Raw genomic sequence first — 24644 nt, forward strand, 5'->3', positions numbered from 1 at the left:
TGGGACCAGACCAGGGTCCGAGGACCCGACCGGGCCCTGCGGTGGTTCCTGGGACCAGACCGGGCCCTGCGGAGGGTCCGGTCAGGTCCAACAGGACCAGAAGACTGAAACCTTCAGATAAAGGTTTTTCTGGAGGGACCGGGTCCCCCTTTCAGGATGATCAGCAGATAAAAGCAGGAAGTTCCTGGAAAATCCACTTTTCACCATCAGAACCAGGTCCATGTTTCAGGGTTACAGAGCCAATCAGAATCTCTGAACCAGTCCAGAACCAGGTGTTCATGCTACTCATGAGGTCCAGCTTCAGTTCTGAATGATGGTTTTTACTATGGGGACTGCATGACCCACTTCCTGTTCTGGTGCAGGATTTCCCTCCTGGTTCTGTTTCTGGTCCAGGAAACAACCCAGACCAGAGTCAAGAACTGGACTGAAGCCTGGTCTGATGGTTCTGATCAGTGACATAACTGGGACATAACCACCGCCAGTCCCACCACCGCGTAGCCCCACCACCGCCAGCCCCACCACCGCGTAGTCCCACCACCGCGTGGCCACCACCGCCAGCCCCACCACCGCGTAGCCCCACCACCGCCAGTCCCACCACCACGTAGCCCCACCACCGCCAGTCCCACCACCGCGTAGCCCCACCACCGCCAGCCCCACCACCGCGTAGTCCCACCACCGCGTGGCCACCACCGCCAGCCCCACCACCGCGTAGCCCCACCACCGCCAGTCCCACCACCGCGTAGTCCCACCACCGCGTAGTCCCACCACCGCGTAGTCCCACCACCGCGTGGCCACCACCGCCAGCCCCACCACCGCGTAGTCCCACCACCGCCAGCCCCACCACCGCGTAGCCCCACCACCGCCAGTCCCACCACCGCGTAGTCCCACCACCGCGTGGCCACCACCGCCAGTCCCACCACCGCGTAGCCCCACCACCGCCAGTCCCACCACCGCGTAGTCCCACCACCGCGTAGCCCCACCACCGCCAGTCCCACCACCGCGTAGCCCCACCACCGCCAGTCCCACCACCCGCGTAGTCCCACCACCGCCAGTCCCACCACCGCGTAGTCCCACCACCGCCAGTCCCACCACCGCGTAGCCCCACCACCGCCAGTCCCACCACCGCGTAGTCCCACCACCGCGTAGCCCCACCACCGCCAGTCCCACCACCGCGTAGCCCCACCACCGCCAGTCCCACCACCGCGTAGCCCCACCACCGCCAGCCCCACCACCGCCAGTCCCACCACCGCCAGTCCCACCACCGCGTAGTCCCACCACCGCGTAGTCCCACCACCGCGTAGCCCCACCACCGCCAGCCCCACCACCGCCAGCCCCACCACCGCCAGCCCCACCACCGCGTAGCCCCACCACCGCCAGCCCCACCACCGCGTAGCCCCACCACCGCCAGTCCCACCACCGCGTAGTCCCACCACCGCGTAGCCCCACCACCGCCAGCCCCACCACCGCCAGTCCCACCACCGCGTAGCCCCACCACCGCCAGTCCCACCACCGCCAGTCCCACCACCGCGTAGTCCCACCACCGCGTGGCCACCACCGCCAGCCCCACCACCGCCAGTCCCACCACCGCCAGCCCCACCACCGCGTAGTCCCACCACCGCCAGTCCCACCACCGCCAGTCCCACCACCGCCAGTCCCACCACCGCCAGCCCCACCACCGCGTAGTCCCACCACCGCCAGTCCCACCACCGCCAGCCCCACCACCGCCAGTCCCACCACCGCGTGGCCACCACCGCCAGCCCCACCACCGCGTAGTCCCACCACCGCGTAGCCCCACCACCGCCAGCCCCACCACCGCCAGTCCCACCACCGCGTGGCCACCACCGCCAGCCCCACCACCGCCAGTCCCACCACCGCCAGTCCCACCACCGCGTAGTCCCACCACCGCCAGTCCCACCACCGCCAGTCCCACCACCGCGTAGTCCCACCACCGCGTGGCCACCACCGCCAGCCCCACCACCGCCAGTCCCACCACCGCCAGCCCCACCACCGCGTAGTCCCACCACCGCCAGTCCCACCACCGCCAGTCCCACCACCGCCAGCCCCACCACCGCCAGTCCCACCACCGCCAGTCCCACCACCGCGTAGTCCCACCACCGCCAGTCCCACCACCGCCAGTCCCACCACCGCGTAGTCCCACCACCGCGTGGCCACCACCGCCAGCCCCACCACCGCCAGTCCCACCACCGCCAGCCCCACCACCGCGTAGTCCCACCACCGCCAGTCCCACCACCGCCAGTCCCACCACCGCCAGCCCCACCACCGCCAGTCCCACCACCGCCAGCCCCACCACCGCCAGTCCCACCACCGCCAGCCCCACCACCGCCAGTCCCACCACCGCGTGGCCACCACCGCCAGTCCCACCACCGCGTAGTCCCACCACCGCGTAGCCCCACCACCGCCAGCCCCACCACCGCCAGTCCCACCACCGCGTGGCCACCACCGCCAGCCCCACCACCGCCAGTCCCACCACCGCCAGCCCCACCACCGCGTAGTCCCACCACCGCCAGTCCCACCACCGCCAGTCCCACCACCGCGTAGTCCCACCACCGCGTGGCCACCACCGCCAGTCCCACCACCGCCAGTCCCACCACCGCGTAGCCCCACCACCGCCAGTCCCACCACCGCCAGTCCCACCACCGCCAGTCCCACCACCGCGTAGCCCCACCACCGCCAGTCCCACCACCGCGTAGCCCCACCACCGCCGGTCCCACCACCGCCAGTCCCACCACCGCCGGTCCCACCACCGCCGGCCCCACCACCGCGTAGCCCCACCACCGCCAGTCCCACCACCGCGTAGCCCCACCACCGCCAGTCCCACCACCGCGTAGCCCCACCACCGCCAGTCCCACCACCGCGTAGCCCCACCACCGCCAGTCCCACCACCGCCAGCCCCACCACCGCCAGTCCCACCACCGCGTGGCCACCACCGCCAGTCCCACCACCGCCAGTCCCACCACCGCGTAGCCCCACCACCGCCAGTCCCACCACCGCCAGTCCCACCACCGCGTAGTCCCACCACCGCCAGTCCCACCACCGCCAGCCCCACCACCGCCAGTCCCACCACCGCCAGTCCCACCACCGCGTAGCCCCACCACCGCCAGTCCCACCACCGCCAGTCCCACCACCGCCAGTCCCACCACCGCGTAGCCCCACCACCGCCAGTCCCACCACCGCCAGTCCCACCACCGCCAGTCCCACCACCGCGTAGTCCCACCACCGCGTGCTCCCACCACCGCCAGCCCCACCACCGCCAGCCCCACCACCGCGTAGTCCCACCACCGCGTAGCCCCACCACCGCGTAGTCCCACCACCACCAGTCCCACCACCGCGTAGTCCCACCACCGCGTAGTCCCACCACCGCGTAGTCCCACCACCGCGTAGCCCCACCACCGCCAGTCCCACCACCGCCAGTCCCACCACCGCGTGGCCACCACTGCCAGTCCCACCACCGCCAGTCCCACCACCGCCAGCCCCACCACCGCGTAGTCCCACCACCGCCAGTCCCACCACCGCGTGGCCACCACCGCCAGTCCCACCACCGCCAGTCCCACCACCGCGTAGCCCCACCACCGCCAGTCCCACCACCGCCAGTCCCACCACCGCCAGTCCCACCACCGCCAGCCCCACCACCGCCAGTCCCACCACCGCGTGGCCACCACCGCCAGTCCCACCACCGCCAGTCCCACCACCGCGTAGCCCCACCACCGCCAGTCCCACCACCGCCAGTCCCACCACCGCGTAGTCCCACCACCGCCAGTCCCACCACCGCCAGCCCCACCACCGCCAGTCCCACCACCGCCAGTCCCACCACCGCGTAGCCCCACCACCGCCAGTCCCACCACCGCCAGTCCCACCACCGCCAGTCCCACCACCGCGTAGTCCCACCACCGCGTAGCCCCACCACCGCCAGTCCCACCACCGCGTAGTCCCACCACCGCGTAGCCCCACCACCGCCAGTCCCACCACCGCCAGTCCCACCACCGCCAGTCCCACCACCGCGTAGCCCCACCACCGCCAGTCCCACCACCGCCAGTCCCACCACCGCCAGTCCCACCACCGCGTAGTCCCACCACCGCGTGCTCCCACCACCGCCAGCCCCACCACCGCCAGCCCCACCACCGCGTAGTCCCACCACCGCGTAGCCCCACCACCGCCAGTCCCACCACCGCCAGTCCCACCACCGCGTAGTCCCACCACCGCGTAGCCCCACCACCGCCAGTCCCACCACCGCCAGTCCCACCACCGCCAGTCCCACCACCGCGTAGTCCCACCACCGCCAGCCCCACCACCGCGTAGTCCCACCACCGCGTAGCCCCACCACCGCCAGTCCCACCACCGCGTAGTCCCACCACCGCGTAGCCCCACCACCGCCAGTCCCACCACCGCCAGTCCCACCACCGCCAGTCCCACCACCGCCAGCCCCACCACCGCGTAGTCCCACCACCGCGTAGCCCCACCACCGCGTAGTCCCACCACCGCCAGTCCCACCACCGCCAGCCCCACCACCGCCAGTCCCACCACCGCCAGTCCCACCACCGCCAGTCCCACCACCGCGTAGCCCCACCACCGCCAGTCCCACCACCGCCAGTCCCACCACCGCCAGTCCCACCACCGCGTAGTCCCACCACCGCGTAGCCCCACCACCGCCAGTCCCACCACCGCGTAGTCCCACCACCGCGTAGCCCCACCACCGCCAGTCCCACCACCGCCAGTCCCACCACCGCCAGTCCCACCACCGCGTAGCCCCACCACCGCCAGTCCCACCACCGCCAGTCCCACCACCGCCAGTCCCACCACCGCGTAGTCCCACCACCGCGTGCTCCCACCACTGCCAGCCCCACCACCGCCAGCCCCACCACCGCGTAGTCCCACCACCGCGTAGCCCCACCACCGCCAGTCCCACCACCGCCAGTCCCACCACCGCGTAGTCCCACCACCGCGTAGCCCCACCACCGCGTAGCCCCACCACCGCCAGTCCCACCACCGCCAGTCCCACCACCGCCAGTCCCACCACCGCCAGTCCCACCACCGCGTAGTCCCACCACCGCCAGCCCCACCACCGCGTAGTCCCACCACCGCGTAGCCCCACCACCGCCAGTCCCACCACCGCCAGTCCCACCACCGCCAGTCCCACCACCGCCAGTCCCACCACCGCGTAGTCCCACCACCGCCAGCCCCACCACCGCGTAGCCCCACCACCGCCAGTCCCACCACCGCCAGTCCCACCACCGCCAGCCCCACCACCGCGTAGTCCCACCACCGCGTAGCCCCACCACCGCGTAGCCCCACCACCGCCAGTCCCACCACCGCCAGTCCCACCACCGCCAGTCCCACCACCGCCAGTCCCACCACCGCGTGGCCACCACTGCCAGTCCCACCACCGCCAGTCCCACCACCGCCAGCCCCACCACCGCGTAGTCCCACCACCGCCAGTCCCACCACCGCCAGTCCCACCACCGCCAGTCCCACCACCGCCAGCCCCACCACCGCGTAGCCCCACCACCGCCAGTCCCACCACCGCCAGTCCCACCACCGCCAGTCCCACCACCGCCAGTCCCACCACCGCGTAGTCCCACCACCGCCAGCCCCACCACCGCGTAGCCCCACCACCGCCAGTCCCACCACCGCCAGTCCCACCACCGCCAGTCCCACCACCGCCAGCCCCACCACCGCGTAGTCCCACCACCGCGTAGCCCCACCACCGCCAGTCCCACCACCGCGTAGCCCCACCACCGCGTAGCCCCACCACCGCCAGTCCCACCACCGCCAGTCCCACCACCGCCAGTCCCACCACCGCCAGTCCCACCACCGCGTGGCCACCACTGCCAGTCCCACCACCGCCAGTCCCACCACCGCCAGCCCCACCACCGCGTAGTCCCACCACCGCCAGTCCCACCACCGCCAGTCCCACCACCGCCAGTCCCACCACCGCCAGCCCCACCACCGCGTAGCCCCACCACCGCCAGTCCCACCACCGCCAGTCCCACCACCGCCAGTCCCACCACCGCGTAGTCCCACCACCGCCAGCCCCACCACCGCGTAGTCCCACCACCGCCAGTCCCACCACCGCCAGCCCCACCACCGCGTAGTCCCACCACCGCGTAGTCCCACCACCACCAGTCCCACCACCGCGTAGTCCCACCACCGCGTAGTCCCACCACCGCGTAGCCCCACCACCGCCAGCCCCACCACCGCCAGTCCCACCACCGCGTAGTCCCACCACCGCGTAGTCCCACCACCGCGTAGCCCCACCACCGCCAGTCCCACCACCGCCAGTCCCACCACCTCGTAGTCCCACCACCGCCAGCCCCACCACCGCGTAGTCCCACCACCGCCAGCCCCACCACCTCGTAGTCCCACCACCGCCAGCCCCACCACCGCGTAGTCCCACCACCGCCAGCCCCACCACCGCCAGCCCCACCACCGCGTAGCCCCACCACCGCCAGTCCCACCACCGCGTAGTCCCACCACCTCGTAGTCCCACCACCGCCAGCCCCACCACCGCGTAGTCCCACCACCGCCAGCCCCACCACCGCCAGCCCCACCACCGCGTAGTCCCACCACCGCGTAGTCCCACCACCACCAGTCCCACCACCGCGTAGTCCCACCACCGCGTAGTCCCACCACCGCGTAGTCCCACCACCGCGTAGCCCCACCACCGCCAGCCCCACCACCGCCAGTCCCACCACCGCGTAGTCCCACCACCGCGTAGCCCCACCACCGCCAGTCCCACCACCGCCAGTCCCACCACCGCGTAGTCCCACCACCGCCAGTCCCACCACCGCGTAGCCCCACCACCGCCAGTCCCACCACCGCCAGTCCCACCACCGCGTAGTCCCACCACCGCCAGCCCCACCACCGCGTAGCCCCACCACCGCCAGTCCCACCACCGCCAGTCCCACCACCGCGTAGTCCCACCACCGCGTAGCCCCACCACCGCCAGTCCCACCACCGCGTAGCCCCACCACCGCCAGTCCCACCACCGCCAGTCCCACCACCGCGTAGTCCCACCACCGCGTAGCCCCACCACCGCCAGTCCCACCACCGCCAGTCCCACCACCGCCAGTCCCACCACCGCGTAGTCCCACCACCGCGTAGCCCCACCACCGCCAGTCCCACCACCGCCAGTCCCACCACCGCGTAGCCCCACCACCGCCAGTCCCACCACCGCCAGTCCCACCACCGCGTAGTCCCACCACCGCGTAGCCCCACCACCGCCAGTCCCACCACCGCCAGTCCCACCACCGCGTAGCCCCACCACCGCCAGTCCCACCACCGCCAGTCCCACCACCGCGTAGTCCCACCACCGCCAGTCCCACCACCGCGTAGTCCCACCACCGCGTAGCCCCACCACCGCCAGTCCCACCACCGCCAGCCCCACCACCGCGTAGCCCACCACCGCGTAGCCCCACCACCGCGTAGCCCTCCACCGCGTAGCCCTCCACCGCGTAGCCCTCCACCGCCAGTCCCACCACCGCCAGTCCCACCACCGCGTAGTCCCACCACCGCCAGTCCCACCACCGCGTAGTCCCACCACCGCGTAGCCCCACCACCGCCAGTCCCACCACCGCCAGCCCCACCACCGCGTAGCCCTCCACCGCGTAGCCCTCCACCGCGTAGCCCTCCACCGCCAGTCCCACCACCGCCAGTCCCACCACCGCGCGGCCCCACCACCGCGTAGCCCCCACCGCGTAGTCCCACCACCGCCAGTCCCACCACCGCCAGTCCCACCACCGCGTGGCCCCACCACCTCCAGTCCCACCACCGCGCGGCCCCACCACCGCGTAGCCCCACCACCGCCAGTCCCACCACCGCGTAGCCCCCACCACCGCCAGTCCCACCACCGCGTAGCCCCCACCGCGCGGCCCCACCACCGCGTAGCCCCCACCACCGCCAGTCCCACCACCGCGTGGCCCCACCACCGCCAGTCCCACCACCGCCAGTCCCACCACCGCGCGGCCCCACCACCGCGTAGCCCCCACCGCCAGCCCCACCACCGCCAGTCCCACCACCGCGTAGCCCCAACACCGCCAGCCCCACCACCGCCAGCCCCACCACCGCGTAGTCCCACCACCGCGTAGTCCCACCACCGCCAGTCCCACCACCGCGTAGCCCCACCACCGCCAGTCCCACCACCGCCAGTCCCACCACCGCGTAGTCCCACCACCGCCAGTCCCACCACCGCGTAGCCCCACCACCGCCAGTCCCACCACCGCCAGTCCCACCACCGCGTAGTCCCACCACCGCGTAGCCCCACCACCGCCAGTCCCACCACCGCGTAGCCCCACCACCGCCAGTCCCACCACCGCCAGTCCCACCACCGCGTAGTCCCACCACCGCGTAGCCCCACCACCGCCAGTCCCACCACCGCCAGTCCCACCACCGCGTAGTCCCACCACCGCGTAGCCCCACCACCGCCAGTCCCACCACCGCCAGTCCCACCACCGCGTAGCCCCACCACCGCCAGTCCCACCACCGCCAGTCCCACCACCGCGTAGTCCCACCACCGCGTAGCCCCACCACCGCCAGTCCCACCACCGCCAGTCCCACCACCGCGTAGCCCCACCACCGCCAGTCCCACCACCGCCAGTCCCACCACCGCGTAGTCCCACCACCGCCAGTCCCACCACCGCGTAGTCCCACCACCGCGTAGCCCCACCACCGCGTAGCCCCACCACCGCCAGTCCCACCACCGCCAGTCCCACCACCGCGTAGCCCCACCACCGCGTAGCCCTCCACCGCGTAGTCCCACCACCGCGTAGCCCTCCACCGCCAGTCCCACCACCGCCAGTCCCACCACCGCGTGGCCCCACCACCGCCAGTCCCACCACCGCGTGGCCCCACCACCGCCAGTCCCACCACCGCGCGGCCCCACCACCGCGTAGCCCCCACCGCGTAGTCCCACCACCGCCAGTCCCACCACCGCGTAGTCCCACCACCGCCAGCCCCACCACCGCGTAGTCCCACCACCTCCAGTCCCACCACCGCGTAGTCCCACCACCGCGTAGTCCCACCACCGCCAGTCCCACCACCGCGTAGCCCCACCACCGCCAGCCCCACCACCGCCAGTCCCACCACCGCCATCCCCACCACCGCCAGTCCCACCACCGCCAGTCCCACCACCGCGTAGCCCCACCACCGCCAGCCCCACCACCGCCAGTCCCACCACCGCCAGTCCCACCACCGCCAGTCCCACCACCGCGTAGTCCCACCACCTCCAGTCCCACCACCGCGTAGTCCCACCACCGCCAGTCCCACCACCGCGTAGTCCCACCACCGCGTAGCCCCACCACCGCCAGTCCCACCACCGCGTAGTCCCACCACCGCCAGTCCCACCACCGCGTAGCCCCACCACCGCCAGTCCCACCACCGCGTAGTCCCACCACCGCGTAGTCCCACCACCGCCAGCACCACCACCGCGTAGCCCCACCACCGCCAGTCCCACCACCGCGTAGTCCCACCACCGCGTAGCCCCACCACCGCCAGCCCCACCACCGCCAGTCCCACCACCGCCAGTCCCACCACCGCCAGTCCCACCACCGCGCGGCCCCACCACCGCGTAGCCCCCACCACGCGGCCCCACCACCGCGTAGCCCCCACCGCGCGGCCCCACCACCGCGTAGCCCCACCACCGCCAGTCCCACCACCGCCAGCCCCACCACCGCCAGTCCCACCACCGCGTGGCCCCACCACCGCCAGTCCCACCACCGCGTAGCCCCCACCGCGCGGCCCCACCACCGCGTAGCCCCCACCGCGCGGCCCCACCACCGCGTAGCCCCCACCACCGCCAGTCCCACCACCGCGTGGCCCCACCACCGCCAGTCCCACCACCGCCAGTCCCACCACCGCGTGGCCCCACCACCGCCAGTCCCACCACCGCGTAGCCCCCACCGCGCGGCCCCACCACCGCGTAGCCCCCACCGCGCTGCCCCACCACCGCGTAGCCCCCACCGCGTAGCCCCCACCGCGCGGCCCCACCACCGCGTAGCCCCCACCGCGCAGTCCCACCACCGCCAGTCCCACCACCGCGTAGTCCCACCACCGCCAGCCCCACCACCGCGTGGCCCCACCACCGCGTGGCCCCACCACCGCCAGTCCCACCACCGCCAGCCCCACCACCGCCAGCCCCACCACCGCCAGTCCCACCACCGCCAGTCCCACCACCGCCAGTCCCACCACCGCGCAGTCCCACCACCGCCAGTCCCACCACCGCGTAGTCCCACCACCGCCAGTCCCCCCACCGCCAGTCCCACCACCGCGCGGCCCCACCACCGCGTAGCCCCTACCGCGCGGCCCCACCACCGCGTAGTCCCCAGTGCGTGGCCCGCCCACCGCCCTATCCAGACTGCAGGAATCAGACCGGCTGGAGGAGGACCAGGTCTCAGTGTGATCCAGTCAGTAATTTAATCTCTAAATTCGGCATATTTAGGGGCGTGTCCTTTTGATTGACAGGTACCTGATCTCCCACTTCAAGTCAGAAGAACGTAGAACAACCGCGGTTTTTAGCCGGTTAACAACCTGACTTATCTTTAGCCTGCTTACCTCCGTTAGCTGGTTAGCTCCTGTTATCTCCGGGTTAGCTCTGTTAGCTCTTAGCTACAGAAAGCTCGGAGTTCGCTCGATGTCAATCATCCACCATGACGCTCACAGCACCCCTCTCAGCTCCACCTCTTTGCCCATATTTTTATTTTCCGGGTGAGACGACGCGCATGTCCCTGCCAAGATGGTGATGGTAGGAACCGCCCATCTTTTAAGTCAGAGTGACTTTTTGTTTGACTTCTGTACATATTGAAACTGATCAATCATGATGATCAGTAAAACCTGCTGACCGGACCTTTTAGACCACGTGAGGACCGCTGGGCCTCAACGTGGTTCCAGACCTGTTCTGGGATCAGAGACCTGCTTTGTCCTGATAAAACTTTCAGTCTCACGCGGTCTCCACCAACCCAGACCCGGTTCTGGTCCAAGTTCAACAACTTTGCTCTGGTCCAGGGCATCTGGTTCAGGTCCAGCATCTGGACTGGATCTAGCAGTGTCAGGACAAGGATGACACGGATCAATAAAAATAATCTGAATAATAATGTAAACAACAACAACATCAGAAGACCCTCCCCCCACCCAGCTGTTATCTGACAGCTGCAGACGGCGCCGGCGCCTCCGTCTCAAGCTGCTGATCCCAGAAGCTCGGACCTGATAACGTCAGGGGGTCTCAGGGTGCAGGTCTGGACCGGATGTCCTGGTCTGACAAACCGGGTCTGCGGTGCTGCTCAGAAACCAGGAGACTTCAGATGAGTCATGCTGCTGCAGCACCATGGCAACAGAGAGGAAGAGGAGGGGGAAGGGGGCTGGACCAGAAGAACGTTCCAGATCAGATCAGCGGGGGTGGTGCCCCCTACAGGCCAGTACCGGATGTGAGTCCAGACCAGGTCTGCAGGTTTCACCTGATCCAGAACCAGTCATGTCCACAGGACCTCTGACAGAATGGATCCAGAACCAGGACCTCTGACGGAACGGATCCAGAACCAGGACCTCTGACGGAACGGATCCAGAACCAGTCATGTCCACAGGACCTCTGACGGAACGGATCCAGAACCAGGACCTCTGACGGAACGGATCCAGAACCAGGACCTCTGACAGACCGGATCCAGAACCAGGACCTCTGACAGACCGGATCCAGAACCAGGACCTCTGACAGTCCAGATCCAAAACCAGGACCTCTGACAGAACGGATCCAGAACCAGGACCTCTGACGGAACGGATCCAGAACCAGGACCTCTGACAGACCGGATCCAGAACCAGGACCTCTGACAGACCGGATCCAGAACCAGGACCTCTGACAGTCCAGATCCAAAACCAGGACCTCTGACAGAACGGATCCAGAACCAGGACCTCTGACGGAACGGATCCAGAACCAGGACCTCTGACGGAACGGATCCAGAACCAGGACCTCTGACAGACCGGATCCAGAACCAGGACCTCTGACGGAACGGATCCAGAACCAGGACCTCTGACAGAACGGATCCAGAACCAGGACCTCTGACGGAACGGATCCAGAACCAGGACCTCTGACAGACCGGATCCAGAACCAGGACCTCTGACAGACCGGATCCAGAACCAGGACCTCTGACAGTCCAGATCCAAAACCAGGACCTCTGACAGAACGGATCCAGAACCAGGACCTCTGACGGAACGGATCCAGAACCAGGACCTCTGACAGACCGGATCCAGAACCAGGACCTCTGACAGACCGGATCCAGAACCAGGACCTCTGACAGTCCAGATCCAAAACCAGGACCTCTGACAGAACGGATCCAGAACCAGGACCTCTGACGGAACGGATCCAGAACCAGGACCTCTGACGGAACGGATCCAGAACCAGGACCTCTGACAGACCGGATCCAGAACCAGGACCTCTGACAGTCCAGATCCAAAACCAGGACCTCTGACAGAACGGATCCAGAACCAGGACCTCTGACGGAACGGATCCAGAACCAGGACCTCTGACAGACCGGATCCAGAACCAGGACCTCTGACAGTCCAGATCCAAAACCAGGACCTCTGACAGAACGGATCCAGAACCAGGACCTCTGACGGAACGGATCCAGAACCAGGACCTCTGACGGAACGGATCCAGAACCAGGACCTCTGACAGAACGGATCCAGAACCAGGACCTCTGACGGAACGGATCCAGAACCAGGACCTCTGACAGAACGGATCCAGAACCAGGACCTCTGACAGTCCAGATCCAGAACCAGGACCTCTGACGGAACGGATCCAGAACCAGGACCTCTGACAGTCCAGATCCAAAACCAGGACCTCTGACAGAACGGATCCAGAACCAGGACCTCTGACGGAACGGATCCAGAACCAGGACCTCTGACAGAACGGATCCAGAACCAGGACCTCTGACAGACCGGATCCAGAACCAGGACCTCTGACAGTCCAGATCCAAAACCAGGACCTCTGACGGAACGGATCCAGAACCAGGACCTCTGACAGACCGGATCCAGAACCAGGACCTCTGACAGTCCAGATCCAAAACCAGGACCTCTGACAGACCGGATCCAGAACCAGGACCTCTGACGGAACGGATCCAGAACCAGGACCTCTGACGGAACGGATCCAGAACCAGGACATCTGACAGACCGGATCCAGAACCAGGACCTCTGACAGACCGGATCCAGAACCAGGACCTCTGACAGAACGGATCCAGAACCAGGACCTCTGACGGAACGGATCCAGAACCAGGACCTCTGACAGAACGGATCCAGAACCAGGACCTCTGACAGAACGGATCCAGAACCAGGACCTCTGACGGAACGGATCCAGAACCAGGACCTCTGACAGAACGGATCCAGAACCAGGACCTCTGACGGAACGGATCCAGAACCAGGACCTCTGACAGAACGGATCCAGAACCAGGACCTCTGACAGTCCAGATCCAAAACCAGGACCTCTGACAGAACGGATCCAGAACCAGGACCTCTGGCAGACCGGATTTACTGACTCAGTAAACCCCGTGGTTCCTGTTCCTGGTGGTACAGAACCAAACCTGGACCAGGACTGAGTACTCAGTGGGAATGTCGATGACGAGGCGTAATAAGTGGGTCAGGAGCTGCAACCGTGGTTGCCGTGGCAACCAGATCAGTGGGTCAGCGAGGAGGCAGCTGCTGGGCATGCTGGGAAATGTCGAGACGGAGAGCTGGAGGAATGTCATTTAATCTGATTATTATAATCGTGTGTGTGTGTGTGTGTGTACGTGTGTGTACGTGTACGTGTGTGTGTGTGTGTGTGTACGTGTGTGTGTGTGCGTGTGTGTGTGTATACGTACGTGTGTGTGTGTGTGTACGTGTGTGTGTGTGCGTGTGTGTGTGTGTGTGTGTATACGTACGTGTGTGTGTGTGTGTGTGTATACGTACGTGTGTGTGTGCGATGCTGACCCTGATGCAGATCATTAGATTAAATTACTGGCAGCGAGAGAGGTCACATGACCACACTGATCATAACCCTCCATCATGCAGCTGACTGCAGGCGGAGACTGGGTGGGACCTGGTGGAGGTCTGTGGGACCTGGTGGAGGTCTGTGGGACCTGGTGGAGGTCTGTGGGACCTGGTGGAGGTCTGTGGGACTTGGTGGAGGTCTGTGGGACCTGGTGGAGGTCTGTGGGACCTGGTGGAGGTCTGTGGGACTTGGTGGAGGTTTGTGGGACTTGGTGGAGGTCTGTGGGACCTGGTGGAGGTCTGGTGGAGGTCTGTGGGACTTGGTGGAGGTTTGTGGGACTTGGTGGAGGTTTGTGGGACTTGGTGGAGGTCTGTGGGACCTGGTGGAGGTCTGTGGGACTTGGTGGAGGTCTGTGGGACCTGGTGGAGGTCTGGTGGAGGTCTGTGGGACCTGGTGGAGGTTTGTGGGACTTGGTGGAGGTCTGGTGGAGGTCTGTGGGACTTGGTGGAGGTCTGTGGGACCTGGTGGAGGTCTGGTGGAGGTCTGTGGGACCTGGTGGAGGTCTGTGGGACTTGGTGGAGGTCTGTGGGACCTGGTGGAGGTCTGGTGGAGGTCTGTGGGACCTGGTGGAGGTCTGTGGGGCCTGGTGGAGGTCTTTGGGCCTTGGTGGAGGTCTGTGGGACTTGGTGGAGGTCTGTGGGACCTGGTGGAGGTCTGTGGGACTTGGTGGAGGTCTGTGGGACTTGGTGGAGGTTTGTGGGACTTGGTGGAGGTCTGTGGGACTTGGTGGAGGTCTGTGGGACCTGGTGGAGGTCTGTGGGACCTGGTGGAGGTCTGTGGGACTTGGTGGAGGTTTGTGGGACTTGGTGGAGGTCTGTGGGACCTAGTGGAGGTCTGGTGGAGGTCTGTGGGGCCTGGTGGAGGTCTTTGGGCCTTGGTGGAGGTCTGTGGGACTTGGTGGAGGTTTGTGGGACTTGGTGGAGGTCTGTGGGACCTGGTGGAGGTCTGGTGGAGGTCTGTGGGACTTGGTGGAGGTTTGTGGGACTTGGTGGAGGTCTGTGGGACCTGGTGGAGGTCTTTGGGACTTGGTGGAGGTCTGTGGGACCTGGTGGAGGTCTGTGGGACCTGGTGGAGGTCTGGTGGAGGTCTGTGGGACCTGGTGGAGGTCTTTGGGACTTGGTGGAGGTCTGTGGGACCTGGTGGAGGTCTGTGGGACTTGGTGGAGGTCTGGTGGAGGTCTGTGGGACCTGGTGGAGGTCTTTGGGACTTGGTGGAGGTCTGTGGGACCTGGTGGAGGTCTGTGGGACCTGGTGGAGGTCTGTGGGACCTGGTGGAGGTCTGTGGGACCTGGTGGAGGTCTGGTGGAGGTCTGTGGGACCTGGTGGAGGTCTTTGGGACTTGGTGGAGGTCTGTGGGACCTGGTGGAGGTCTGTGGGACCTGGTGGAGGTCTGTGGGACTTGGTGGAGGTCTGGTGGAGGTCTGTGGGACCTGGTGGAGGTCTGTGGGACCTGGTGGAGGTCTGGTGGAGGTCTGTGGGACCTGGTGGAGGTCTGTGGGACCTGGTGGAGGTCTGTGGGACTTGGTGGAGGTCTGTGGGACCTGGTGGAGGTCTGTGGGACTTGGTGGAGGTCTGGTGGAGGTCTGTGGGACCTGGTGGAGGTCTGTGGGACCTGGTGGAGGTCTGTGGGACTTGGTGGAGGTCTGTGGGACCTGGTGGAGGTCTGTGGGACTTGGTGGAGGTCTGTGGGACCTGGTGGAGGTCTGTGGGACCTGGTGGAGGTCTGTGGGACTTGGTGGAGGTTTGTGGGACTTGGTGGAGGTCTGTGGGACCTGGTGGAGGTCTGGTGGAGGTCTGTGGGACTTGGTGGAGGTTTGTGGGACTTGGTGGAGGTCTGTGGGACCTGGTGGAGGTCTGGTGGAGGTCTGTGGGACTTGGTGGAGGTCTGTGGGACTTGGTGGAGGTCTGTGGGACCTGGTGGAGGTCTGGTGGAGGTCTGTGGGACCTGGTGGAGGTTTGTGGGACTTGGTGGAGGTCTGGTGGAGGTCTGTGGGACTTGGTGGAGGTCTGTGGGACCTGGTGGAGGTCTGGTGGAGGTCTGTGGGACCTGGTGGAGGTCTGTGGGACTTGGTGGAGGTCTGTGGGACCTGGTGGAGGTCTGGTGGAGGTCTGTGGGACCTGGTGGAGGTCTGTGGGGCCTGGTGGAGGTCTTTGGGCCTTGGTGGAGGTCTGTGGGACTTGGTGGAGGTCTGTGGGACTTGGTGGAGGTCTGTGGGACCTGGTGGAGGTCTGTGGGACTTGGTGGAGGTCTGTGGGACTTGGTGGAGGTTTGTGGGACTTGGTGGAGGTCTGTGGGACTTGGTGGAGGTCTGTGGGACCTGGTGGAGGTCTGTGGGACCTGGTGGAGGTCTGTGGGACTTGGTGGAGGTCTGTGGGACCTGGTGGAGGTCTGTGGGACCTGGTGGAGGTCTGTGGGACTTGGTGGAGGTCTGTGGGACCTGGTGGAGGTCTGGTGGAGGTCTGTGGGACCTGGTGGAGGTCTGTGGGACCTGGTGGAGGTCTGTGGGACCTGGTGGAGGTCTGGTGGAGGTCTGTGGGACCTGGTGGAGGTCTGGTGGAGGTCTGTGGGACCTGGTGGAGGTCTGGTGGAGGTCTGTGGGACCTGGTGGAGGTCTGTGGGACCTGGTGGAGGTCTGGTGGAGGTCTGTGGGACCTGGTGGAGGTCTGGTGGAGGTCTGTGGGACCTGGTGGAGGTCTGGTGGAGGTCTGTGGGACCTGGTGGAGGTCTGGTGGAGGTCTGTGGGACCTGGTGGAGGTCTGGTGGAGGTCTGTGGGACTTGGTGGAGGTCTGTGGGACCTGGTGGAGGTCTGGTGGAGGTCTGTGGGACCTGGTGGAGGTCTGTGGGACCTGGTGGAGGTCTGGTGGAGGTCTGTGGGACCTGGTGGAGGTCTGTGGGACCTGGTGGAGGTCTGTGGGACCTGGTGGAGGTCTGGTGGAGGTCTGTGGGACCTGGTGGAGGTCTGGTGGAGGTCTGTGGGACCTGGTGGAGGTCTGGTGGAGGTCTGTGGGACTTGGTGGAGGTCTGTGGGACTTGGTGGAGGTTTGTGGGACTTGGTGGAGGTCTGTGGGACTTGGTGGAGGTCTGTGGGACCTGGTGGAGGTCTGTGGGACCTGGTGGAGGTCTGTGGGACTTGGTGGAGGTCTGTGGGACCTGGTGGAGGTCTGTGGGACCTGGTGGAGGTCTGTGGGACTTGGTGGAGGTCTGTGGGACCTGGTGGAGGTCTGGTGGAGGTCTGTGGGACCTGGTGGAGGTCTGTGGGACCTGGTGGAGGTCTGTGGGACCTGGTGGAGGTCTGGTGGAGGTCTGTGGGACCTGGTGGAGGTCTGGTGGAGGTCTGTGGGACCTGGTGGAGGTCTGGTGGAGGTCTGTGGGACCTGGTGGAGGTCTGGTGGAGGTCTGTGGGACCTGGTGGAGGTCTGTGGGACCTGGTGGAGGTCTGGTGGAGGTCTGTGGGACCTGGTGGAGGTCTGGTGGAGGTCTGTGGGACCTGGTGGAGGTCTGGTGGAGGTCTGTGGGACCTGGTGGAGGTCTGTGGGACCTGGTGGAGGTCTGTGGGACCTGGTGGAGGTCTGGTGGAGGTCTGTGGGACCTGGTGGAGGTCTGTGGGACCTGGTGGAGGTCTGTGGGACCTGGTGGAGGTCTGGTGGAGGTCTGTGGGACCTGGTGGAGGTCTGGTGGAGGTCTGTGGGACCTGGTGGAGGTCTGGTGGAGGTCTGTGGGACTTGGTGGAGGTCTGTGGGACCTGGTGGAGGTCTGGTGGAGGTCTGTGGGACCTGGTGGAGGTCTGGTGGAGGTCTGTGGGACCTGGTGGAGGTCTGGTGGAGGTCTGTGGGACTTGGTGACCTTTAAACGCATCATGTGAGGAATCAGGAAGCTGGTCCGGCAGCTTGCGGCTCGGGTGCTGAAACCTGTTTGGGATCCTCGGCTTCTGATTGGTTGGGGTGTTGCTGAGGAGGATCTTCTGGCTGATGATCAATTCCTAACAAACTGCATCTCTCCTTTCTCTTCTTCAGGTTCTCCGTGACGATGCAACAGTGAGCGTCATCTGAGCGTTACCATGGAGATACCTGACAGGCAGCCCTGCAGCAGTCAGGAGAACTGCTCGGCCAGCAAAGACTACTGTTACTCGGCCCGAATCCGCAGCACGGTGCTGCAGGGGCTGCCGTTCGGAGGCGTGCCTACCGTGCTCGCCCTCGACTTCATGTGCTTCCTGGTGAGTTGTTGTTTTAGGGACTTTAAACGGAGGCGGGATCAATAAAATGATGAAAATAAATCCATTGAAAATGATAAAAAGGTTCAGATGATATTATCAAATTAAATGCAGGAACAGGAAGGGGACATGATTATTTCCACCAATCATAGGCCTGCAGTAAGCCCCGCCCCACCCTCTGGGTCGGATCAGTCAGACTGGGACGGTCCCGAAACTGTAGAGCAGGTCAGATCCAACTTTCTGGAACCTTCCCAGGTTTTGTGGAAACAAAACGCAGAGCAGTTCAGACTCTTTGTTGGTTTTCCACTGACTTCCCTGTGAGTCGGCTAGCGCTAGCTAAAGGCGCATTCCTGCTTCCTGATGTACGTAAATGTGGACGTCTGTCTCAAACATCGTACATCGCTGTCCTCATACTTCCATGCATCTTTCACGTTGTCGTGGTTACTAGGTCAGTTCATCCACTAGGGGGCAGCGCTGAGTTCAGAGGTCAGACAGATGGTAGCGGTAACGCACCGCTGTAAACTGCTAACAACCATCCAAAGACACCAGAAGAAGAAAACCACAAAGCTTTTTTCAGGACTTGTTGGAAACATGAAAAGGAAGAACTGATTTAATTTTGGTGGTGATCCAGGTCAGCGTTTGGATCCAGGAACTTGTAAAGGCCTTGGCAGAGGTTTACGTTCTCTGAGTGTTTTTCATGTTAACTTCTGAACTGCACAGTTTTGATACAACACTTTATTTTCAGACTTTGTACAACTGTATCTCTATATTGACAAATGAATAAATGTAAATAAAAGAAAGAGTCAACCGTCGTCAAGAGAAAGCAGCAACTATTTCTGTATTTTGTTCAGCATACGGTTGCAATAACCAGCGAAATGCTGAAAGCAGATCGTGTGGAATTACATTTCACAAGGTTGAATAATAATTTATTAGATCAGATAACAATAGATAAATCCAAATGCATCAATAAACAATCAAACACGGTATCAAATTCATTTATACATTTATTTATTGTAGCTACCTTAAGTCTGTTAAATAGCATTATAAAAATATTTTAGCATAAAAGCACGTTGTTTTTAATGTTTTAAAGGGATCTGTATCATCACAATATCTCTGTCCTTTCAATTCAATTCAATTCAATTCAACTTTATTTATATAGCGTCAAATCACAGCAACGCCATCTCAAGACGCTTTACAGACAGAGGGGAAAACATAATGAAAGCCAATTCATAACAGCCTATATAAGGAAACCAACAGATTGAGTTGAGTCCAACTCAATCTCCCATCCTGAGCAAGCACACTGGCAACAGTCCTTTGTAACAAACCAAACTATGAGAAAAATAGGGTAAAACTTGGTGAATTTATTGTTGTGGTTGGACCTACACCTTACAGATAAATGCATTGGAGGCGCATGGACTTTCTCTCCCATGAGTGTTAGCTAACACTAGCCAGCTCTGAAGCTAACTCTCCATCCCATCCAGTATTTAATCTTCCATTAACTGGTGCGGTCCTTCCGGTGCATAACTGAAGGTTTTTTTACAGCCCTGTAGGTGGCGCTGGAGGTGGTTCAGAACCTCTCCAACAGTTACCAGCCCCGCAGACACAGAAGTAACTTTTTATAAACGTGGCGCTGCTGGGATGTTTACTGACCGTTGGAAAAGACAACTATCAGCCAGAGTCGCGAGTGCAGCATCACAATGTCTGTGTCTGACCGGAAGGTTCTTCTTCTTCAGGTGCTCCTGTTCGTCTTCTCCATACTGAGGAAGGTTGCGTGGGATTATGGCCGCCTGGCGCTGGTCACAGACGCAGACAGGTAAACTCAGACCTCATCGGGTTTTTGCTTTTCTCTTTTGTTCTGAGGATTTGGAAGAGACTATGGCCCGTTTGGATCACAGTCCGACCAGAAGTGCAGACCCTACCATCAGACTGCTTCCTGGTTCAGTAAAACCTGTCCTGATGTAGATCTGAAAAAGTCCAACTGTGTACACGAGACATTCAGATCTGGGTTTCCATGGCTGTGGTGAAGGTTTCATGTTCTTCTGGAGAGTCAGCTGAATGGACGAAGGTCACTCGGCTGCTGATCATGGTCTTCACATGATCCAATACTCCAAAATAACTCCTGAAGAAGAGTTGTCTTAATGTCCCTCTGTGGATGTCCATCACAGCTGTTTGTTTCCTGTTATAAGAGCTTCTTCTACTGAATGACTGACAGCAGAGCAGCGATACCGCCCTCCTCTGGAGATTCTACGCAGTGCAGTTTGTTCACTCCAGAACAGTTCATGGAGTCATAGTCGTGGAAAAAAGGCGGGTTCATGGAAATGAGTCAGATTCATGGAAACGAGTCGGATTCATGGAAATGAGTCGGGTTCATGGAAATGAGTCGGGTTCATGGAAACAAGTCAGATTCATAGTAACGAGTCCGATTCATAGAAACGAGTCGGGTTCAAGGAAACAAGTCAGATTCATGGAAACAAGTCAGATTCATGGAAACAAGTCGGATTCATGGAAACAAGTCAGATTCATAGAAACGAGTCGGGTTCAAGGAAACAAGTCAGATTCATGGAAACAAGTCAGATTCATGGAAACAAGTCGGATTCATGGAAACAAGTCGGATTCATGGAAACGAGTCAGATTCATGGAAACGAGTCGGATTCATGGAAACGAGTCGGGTTCATGGAAACGAGTCGGATTCATAGAAACGAGTCGGGTTCAAGGAAACAAGTCAGATTCATGGAAACGAGTCGGATTCATGGAAACAAGTCGGATTCATGGAAACGAGTCAGATTCATGGAAACGAGTCGGATTCATGGAAACGAGTCGGATTCATGGAAACGAGTCGGGTTCATGGAAACGAGTCGGATTCATAGAAACGAGTCGGGTTCAAGGAAACAAGTCAGATTCATGGAAACGAGTCGGATTCATGGAAACGAGTCGGATTCATGGAAACGAGTCGGATTCATGGAAACGAGTCAGATTCATAGAAACGAGTCGGGTTCAAGGAAACGAGTCAGATTCATGGCAACAAGTCAGATTCATGGAAACGAGTCGGATTCATGGAAACGAGTCGGATTCATAGAAACGAGTCGGATTCATAGAAACGAGTCGGATTCATGGAAACGAGTCGGATTCATGGAAACGAGTCAGATTCATGGAAACGAGTCAGATTCATAGAAACGAGTCGGGTTCAAGGAAACGAGTCAGATTCATGGCAACAAGTCAGATTCATGGAAACGAGTCGGATTCATGGAAACGAGTCGGATTCATAGAAACGAGTCGGATTCATAGAAACGAGTCGGATTCAAGGAAACGAGTCGGGTTCATGGAAACGAGTCGGATTCATGGAAACAAGTCGGACTCATGGAAACGAGTCGGACTCATGGAAACGAGTCGGGTTCATGGAAACGAGTCGGATTCAAGGAAACGAGTCGGATTCAAGGACACGAGTCGGATTCATGGAAACGAGTCGGGTTCATGGAAACGAGTCGGGTCCATGGAAACGAGTCGGATTCATGGAAACGGGTCGGATTCATGGAAACGAGTCGGGTTCATGGAAACGAGTCGGGTCCATGGAAACGAGTCGGATTCATGGAAACGAGTCGGATTCATGGAGACGAGTCGGGTTCATGGAAACGAGTCGGATTCAAGGACACGAGTCGGACTCATGGAAACGAGTCGGACTCATGGAAACGAGTCGGGTTCATGGAAACGAGTCGGGTTCATGGAAACAAGTCGGATTCAAGGAAACGAGTCGGATTCAAGGACACGAGTCGGATTCATGGAAACGAGTCGGGTTCATGGAAACGAGTCGGATTCAAGGAAACGAGTCGGATTCAAGGACACGAGTCGGACTCATGGAAACGAGTCGGACTCATGGAAACGAGTCGGGTTCATGGAAACGAGTCGGATTCAAGGAAACGAGTCGGATTCAAGGACACGAGTCGGATTCATGGAAACGAGTCGGGTTCATGGAAACGAGTCGGGTCCATGGAAACGAGTCGGATTCATGGAAACGGGTCGGATTCATGGAAACGAGTCGGGTTCATGGAAACGAGTCGGGTCCATGGAAACGAGTCGGATTCATGGAAACGGGTCGGATTCATGGAGACGAGTCGGGTTCATGGAAACGAGTCGGATTCAAGGACACGAGTCGGACTCATGGAAACGAGTCGGACTCATGGAAACGAGTCGGGTTCATGGAAACGAGTCGGGTTCATGGACACGAGTCGGATTCAAGGAAACGAGTCGGATTCAAGGACACGAGTCGGATTCATGGAAACGAGTCGGGTTCATGGAAACGAGTCGGATTCAAGGAAACGAGTCGGATTCAAGGACACGAGTCGGATTCATGGAAACGAGTCGGGTTCATGGAAACGAGTCGGATTCAAGGAAACGAGTCGGATTCAAGGACACGAGTCGGATTCATGGAAACGAGTCAGGTTCATGGAAAGGAGTCGGGTTCATGGAAACGAGTTGGATTCGTGGAAACGAGTCTTGTTCATAGAAATGAGTCGCATTCATGGAAACGAGTTGTGTTCGTGGAAATGAGTGGGGTTCGTGGAAACGAGTCGCGTTCGTGGAAACGAGTTGGATTCGTGGAAACGAGTCTTGTTCATAGAAATGAGTCGGGTTCATGGAAATGAGTCGGGTTCATGGAAACGAGTCGGGTTCGTGGAAACGAGTCGGGTTCGTGGAAACGAGTTGGGTTCGTGGAAACGAGTCGGGTTCGATGACACGAGTCGGATTCATGGAAACAAGTCGGATTCATGGAAACGAGCCGGGTACATGGAAACGAGTTGTGTTCATGGAAATGAGTCGGGTTCGTGGAAACGAGTCGGGTTCGTGGAAACGAGTCGGGTTCGTGGAAACGAGTTGGATTCGTGGAAACGAGTCGTGTTCATAGAAATGAGTGATTCAGGGAAACGAGTCGGGTGAATGGAAATGAGTCGGGTTTGTGCAAACGAGTCGGGTTCGTGGAAACGAGTCGGGTTCGTGGAAACGAGTCGGGTTCGTGGAAACGAGTCGGGTTCAATGACACGAGTCGGATTCATGGAAACGAGTCGGATTCATGGAAACGAGTTGTGTTCGTGGAAATGAGTCGGGTTCGTGGAAACGAGTCGCGTTTGTGGAAACGAGTTGGATTCAGGGAAACGAGTCGTGTGGAAACGAGTTGTGTTCATAGAAATGAGTCTGATTTATGGAAATGAGTGGGGTTCATGGAAATAAGTCGGGTTCGTGGAAACGAGTCGGGTTCGTGGAACGAGTCGGGTTCGTGGAAACGAGTCGGTTACGTGGAAACGAGTTGGGTTCATAGATATGATTCTGATTCATGGAAACGAGTCGGTCTCGTGGAAACGAGTCAGGTTCATGGAAACGAGTCGGATTCATGGAAACGAGTCGGGTACATGGAAACGAGTTGGGTTCGTGGAAATGAGTCGGGTTCATGGAAACGAGTTGGGATTCATGGAAACGAGTTGGATTCGTGGAAACGAGTCGTGTTCATAGAAATGAGTCGGATTCATGGAAACGAGTCACGTTCGTGGAAAGGAGTTGGATTCGTGGAAACGAGTCGGGTTCGTGGAAACGAGTCGTGTGGAAACGAGTTGTTTTCATAGAAATGAGTCTGATTAATGGAAATGAGTCGGGTTCATGGAAACGAGTCGGGTGGAAACGAGTTGTTTTCATAGAAATGAGTCTGATTAATGGAAATGAGTCGGGTTCGTGGAAACGAGTCGGGTTCGTGGAAACGAGTCGGGTTCGTGGAAACGAGTTGTTTTCATAGAAATGAGTCTGATTAATGGAAATGAGTCGGGTTCGTGGAAACGAGTCGGGTTCGTGGAAACCAGACGTGTGGAAACGAGTCTTGTTCATAGAAATGATTCTGATTCATGGAAACGAGTCGGGTTCATGGAAACGAGTCGTGTTCATAGAAATGATTCTGATTCATGGAAACGAGTCGGGTTCGTGGAAACGAGTCAGACTCGTGGAAACGAGTCGGGTTCGTGGAAACGAGTCAGAGTCGTGGAAACCAGTCGGGTTCGTGGAAACGAGTCGGGTTCGTGGAATCGAGTCGTGTTCGTGGAATCGAGTCGGGTTCGTGGAAACGAGTCGGGTTCGTGGAAACGAGTCGGGTTCGTGGACACGAGTCGGGTTCGTGGAAACGAGTCGGGTTCGTGGACACGAGTCGGGTTCGTGGAAACGAGTCGGGTTCGTGGACACGAGTCGGGTTCGTGGAAAGGATTCTGATTCATGGAAACGAGTCGAGTTCATGGAATCGAGTCGGGTTCGTGGAAACGAGTTGGGTTCGTGGAATCGAGTCGGGTTCGTGGAAACGAGTCGGGTTCGTGGAAACGAGTCGGGTTCGTGGAAACGAGTCGAGTTCGTGGAAACGAGTCTGATTCGTGGAAACGAGT

The 24644-nt window shown here is 61.6% G+C and overlaps 1 protein-coding gene across 3 annotated transcripts in view; it reads left to right on the forward strand.

Moving 5' to 3' along the window:
* LOC306774796 (CSC1-like protein 2) overlaps window positions 1-24644 on the forward strand; it is a 112571-nt gene that overhangs the window by 708 nt on the left and 87219 nt on the right. For all 3 annotated transcript variants that reach the window (XM_079264967.1, XM_079264968.1, XM_079264969.1), the window contains exons 2-3: window positions 18038-18237; window positions 19968-20047. In XM_079264967.1, coding sequence (XP_079121093.1) covers window positions 18082-18237; window positions 19968-20047 — 236 coding nt within the window. In that variant the 5' untranslated portion in view covers window positions 18038-18081. The remainder of the gene's footprint in view (window positions 1-18037; window positions 18238-19967; window positions 20048-24644) is intronic.

Source organism: Telmatherina bonti (genome assembly GCF_933228915.1).
Source record: "Telmatherina bonti genome assembly, chromosome: 3".
Classification (NCBI taxonomy): Eukaryota; Metazoa; Chordata; class Actinopteri; order Atheriniformes; family Telmatherinidae; genus Telmatherina; species Telmatherina bonti.